The 4235-nt window shown below is 50.5% G+C and overlaps 1 protein-coding gene across 11 annotated transcripts in view; it reads left to right on the plus strand.

Annotated features, from left to right (window-relative positions):
- KCNN3 (potassium calcium-activated channel subfamily N member 3) overlaps positions 1-4235 on the plus strand; it is a 177046-nt gene that overhangs the window by 109878 nt on the left and 62933 nt on the right. For all 11 annotated transcript variants that reach the window (XR_003679487.2, XR_003679488.2, XM_055084296.1 and 8 more), the window contains one exon: positions 1840-2258. Coding sequence is in view for 9 of the 11 variants with exons in the window: in XM_055084296.1 (XP_054940271.1) it covers positions 1840-2258 (419 nt within the window). In the remaining 2 variants the exon portion in view is untranslated. The remainder of the gene's footprint in view (positions 1-1839; positions 2259-4235) is intronic.

Here is a 4235-nt window from a genome sequence, read left to right on the forward strand (position 1 = left end):
TGTCCCCTGCATCGGCAGGCGGACTCTCAACCACTGCGCCACCAGGGAAGCCCCCGATGTAGACCATTTTTAAAGTCTTTAATGAATTTGTTACAATATTACTTCTGTTTTATGTTTTGGTTTTTTGGCCATGAGGCACATGGGATCTTAGCACCCCGACCAGGGATCGAACCCGCACCCACTGCGTTGGAAGGCGAAGTCTTAACCACTGGACCACCAGGGAAGTCCCCCGACACAGATCCCTTGATGGGCCCTTTTTACCCTCAGAGGTCCCAGACATGGGTGCCACGGTTTTCTCTCCTGGGTCCTTGGTTGTGGGCATGGTGGCCTGGAGGGCAGGCAGTGAAGGAGGGAGAAGAGAGGGGTGCTTGGTGACTAACTTCAAAACACAGCAGAATGTTCCTTTGGCCCAAACTGCAGAGGAAACAGTGGGACACACAGAGTAAAGGGCCTCTCCGTTCCTAAACTCCCTGCGAAGTGGGGTGAAGTGTGAGGGCAAGGCTTAGCTCAGCCTTCAACCAGCACGCCCAGTCCACGCTGACCCAAACTCTCTGTTACTCCCTCCATGCTGAGGGTGTATTTCCAGGTTAAATCAAACTCCTTCCACCCAACCCTGGCCCCAACATTAATTTCTTTCTAACACAGCCTAATTTCCTTCTGGCCATGAATCCTTTCCAGTATTATCATGAGGATAAACGCTTCCATCGCCTCTCATAAGTGAGGCACATACCTGTCCAGGAGGCCCCCATGACCAGCACAGGCCCCTGATTGCAGGCCTCACCGTCTAAGAATCAGAACCTTCAGATGTCCAAGGTGGACCTCAGAGGCCTCTCATGTCACAGATGTGGAGACTGGGGCCATGGAGCGGAAGAACGTGAGGCCCCCTTCACAGTCATTGGGTGTGGGAGACCCCTCACTGTGGGACCTCCTTGAGAACAAGCCTGGGCCTTCCCAGTATGCGAACCCAGCACTGAGCCCAGGCTGGGCACATAGCAGGTGCTCAGTGAAGGCTTGTTTCAGCTGCTTTGCCAGTCCTCCTGGTGCGACAGTGGGAGTCTCATCTTCGTGGAAGGAAGGTTAGGACTGGAAGGGAGCTTAGACATCACTGAGCCCAACCCTCATTAACAGAAAGAGACCCCATGGATTAATAATGCTAAAAATAACAATAGCTAATACTTACAGAGCTGGGTGCCAGACAGGATTCTCTGCACTTCGTACGTACTAATCCATTGCAGCCATATATAGTGACCACTATGCAGCAGGTGTTATTATCATTGTCCCCAGATGAGGACACTGAGGCACAGAGAGGCTCAATAACTTGCTGAAGGTCACAGAGCTAGTTAGTGTTGGGATCAGGATCCAGACCCAGGCAGTCTGGCTCCAGGGCCCACACCACTAACGCCCCACCACCGACAGAGAGCAAAGTGCTGCCAGCAGACACTTTTCTCCCAGTGGGAAGAGGAGTCTGTGCCAGCCCTATGAGTTCTCTCAGGAAACATAGCTTTTTCATCTCCGCATCCCCCTCAGGGCTCAGCTCAGGGCCTGGCAGGGGCCCAGGGACCTGTGTTCAATACAAGTGAGCTGTTCATCTTCCGAGTCATGAAACAACCAGCTTAGGTGCTCCTTGGAGCTGGAAGGAATCTTGGGAAGCAATTTACAGAAATTGAGGCCCAGAGATTGACATGTCTTAGCCAGGTCTCCTGACTCCCTGTCCAGGGCTCTCTTCACCCAGGCGAGGCCTCCAGAGAGGGGGCTGAGGTGGATCAGCTGCCGGATCCTCCCTCGCCCCCGCTGTGTGGTTCCATCCTGGCTGTGCTAACAGGCTCTCTGCTCCCACAGCTCTTCGTGATAGACAATGGTGCGGACGACTGGCGGATAGCCATGACCTACGAGCGCATCCTCTACATCAGCTTGGAGATGCTGGTGTGCGCCATCCACCCCATTCCTGGCGAGTACAAGTTCTTCTGGACGGCGCGCCTGGCCTTCTCCTACACACCCTCGTGGGCGGAGGCCGACGTGGACATCATCCTGTCCATCCCGATGTTCCTGCGCCTGTACCTGATCGCCCGCGTCATGCTACTGCACAGCAAGCTCTTCACCGACGCCTCGTCCCGCAGCATCGGGGCCCTCAACAAGATCAACTTCAACACGCGCTTCGTCATGAAGACCCTCATGACCATCTGCCCCGGCACCGTGCTCCTCGTGTTCAGCATCTCACTGTGGATCATCGCTGCCTGGACCGTCCGCGTCTGCGAAAGGTATTCCAGCGGGTTGGGTTCTCCACTCGACCGGGGCCTCTGAGCACACAGCCCATGTTGGGATGGGGGAAGGGAGGAGGAGCAGGGGGGCCCAGATGTATGTGGTCTGATGGAAGAAACAGGCATGTACCCAAACACCTCAGGAGAAAATGGGAGAGGAGAGGACCGGGTTGGGGCTGAATATGCGCTGCAACACTGAAACATTGGAACCAAGGTAAGCTGGGAAAAATGCATATATAATCCTCATTTCCTGTTCTTTGTAAACCAGTATATCTCAAAGCGTTCTGGTTATATCATTACCCCTTTCTCACATATAACACTTTGCAATTTCTGCATTATCTCTCCCTCTTGGAGATTAAGGATGTTCGCTACCATTTTAAAGGCTCTGAGAAGTCCTGCAGTAATGAAATTCGTTTAATTTTGTTTAGTCCAGATTTTCTCAAGAGTGTTCACCCACCAATGCTTTTCATTGTACATCACTATGGATGCCTCACTACTCAAAAATTTGGTCCACAGACCAGCAGTATCAGCATGACTGGTAACTTGTTAGATGGCAGAATCTCAGGCCTCACCCTGGAACTACTGAATAGAAATTTGCATTTTAACAAGTTCACTGGTGATTTGTATGCACCTTAAAGTTTGAGAAGCACCTCACTGATGGAACATACTTTGGGAAACATTGTTTTGGGAGGCTGGTGGCTGGTAGGAGAGAAGGGGGATATGGCCTAATAGAGATCTGGGGCTCTAGGGCATCACGCCAGCCCCTCAGAACTGCCATCATCAAGGCTCAAGGGTAGGTCTGTGGCTACCGCCTTCCACCGCCATCCCCAAGCTGCCCTTACTGACTCCTCTCCCTTTCAAGCTTGTCCTGGATATTCACTTTCTCTGATTTCATATGTGGAGTCTGAACACTGAGGTTAAAAACCTGGATTCTGCCCCTAAGTAGCCGTGAGACCTTGAGCAAGTCACTTCACCTCTCTGGGCCTCAGTGTCCTCATTTTAAAGTGAGGATCACTTGAGATAGAAGGTAGATATATATTTACTTGAGAGAGGTTATTTTTAGTATGCTGGGAGGCCTGGTCAAGCATCCTGTGTAATTTACTCAGATCACCCTTCATTCATTATCACATAAAATTGTATTGTCAAATCTTCCATGTACCAGTGTCCCAGGAGAGATAAAACAAGCAAAAGAAGTCTGGAGGAGAGTTAGTCTAACAATATCTCAGGGGTTCACTGAACCAGATTTCCCACGTATTTTGAAATGTTCTGTGTGCAGACAGTTCTTTCAGATGTTTGGCCAGCAGACACACAGTCAGATGAAGAGGCCATTCTGCTGTAGCCAGACAGGGACCCCTGCGCATAGCAGGGTCAGTCTCTGAGAGCCAGTGCCATGCTGGGAGACATTTCTCACATACAAAGCCTGAAGGACACACGATACCCATGTATTCAGAACCCCGTCATTACTCAGCAGCTGACATTATAACATCTGCTCTAAGTAGGACCATACCTCACCAGGCTTCATGAATCTTCTCTGGTAAGCAGACTTTCTGCAATGGAGAAAGCATATGTTTGGGTTCCAACCCCAGACTCCTCATAGTTCCCTTAGCTGAGCAATATAGTGCCAGTCTGGGCCTCAGTTTTCTCATCTGCAAGCTGGGGATAATAATACCAACTTTATAGGATTTGTTGTTGAAGTCAAATAGATAACGTACGTGAAGCGTACACTGTGATAATGATAGTGACCATTCATACTAATAACGGAGAGCTCTTGATAACTCTTGGGAATCTTGTGGCTGCCTTTTTATAATTAGAACAAACCAATTCCTACTATATGTAGACCTATGTTCTTCCTGTTTTCCTTTTTTTTTTTTTTTTTTTTGTGGTACGCGGACCTCTCACTGTTGTGGCCTCTCCCGTTGCGGAGCACAGGCTCCGGACGCGCAGGCTCAGCGGCCATGGCTCACGGGCCCAGCCGCT

Source organism: Physeter macrocephalus, chromosome 4 (assembly GCF_002837175.3).
Source record: "Physeter macrocephalus isolate SW-GA chromosome 4, ASM283717v5, whole genome shotgun sequence".
In the NCBI taxonomy this organism is placed as follows: domain Eukaryota; kingdom Metazoa; phylum Chordata; class Mammalia; order Artiodactyla; family Physeteridae; genus Physeter; species Physeter macrocephalus.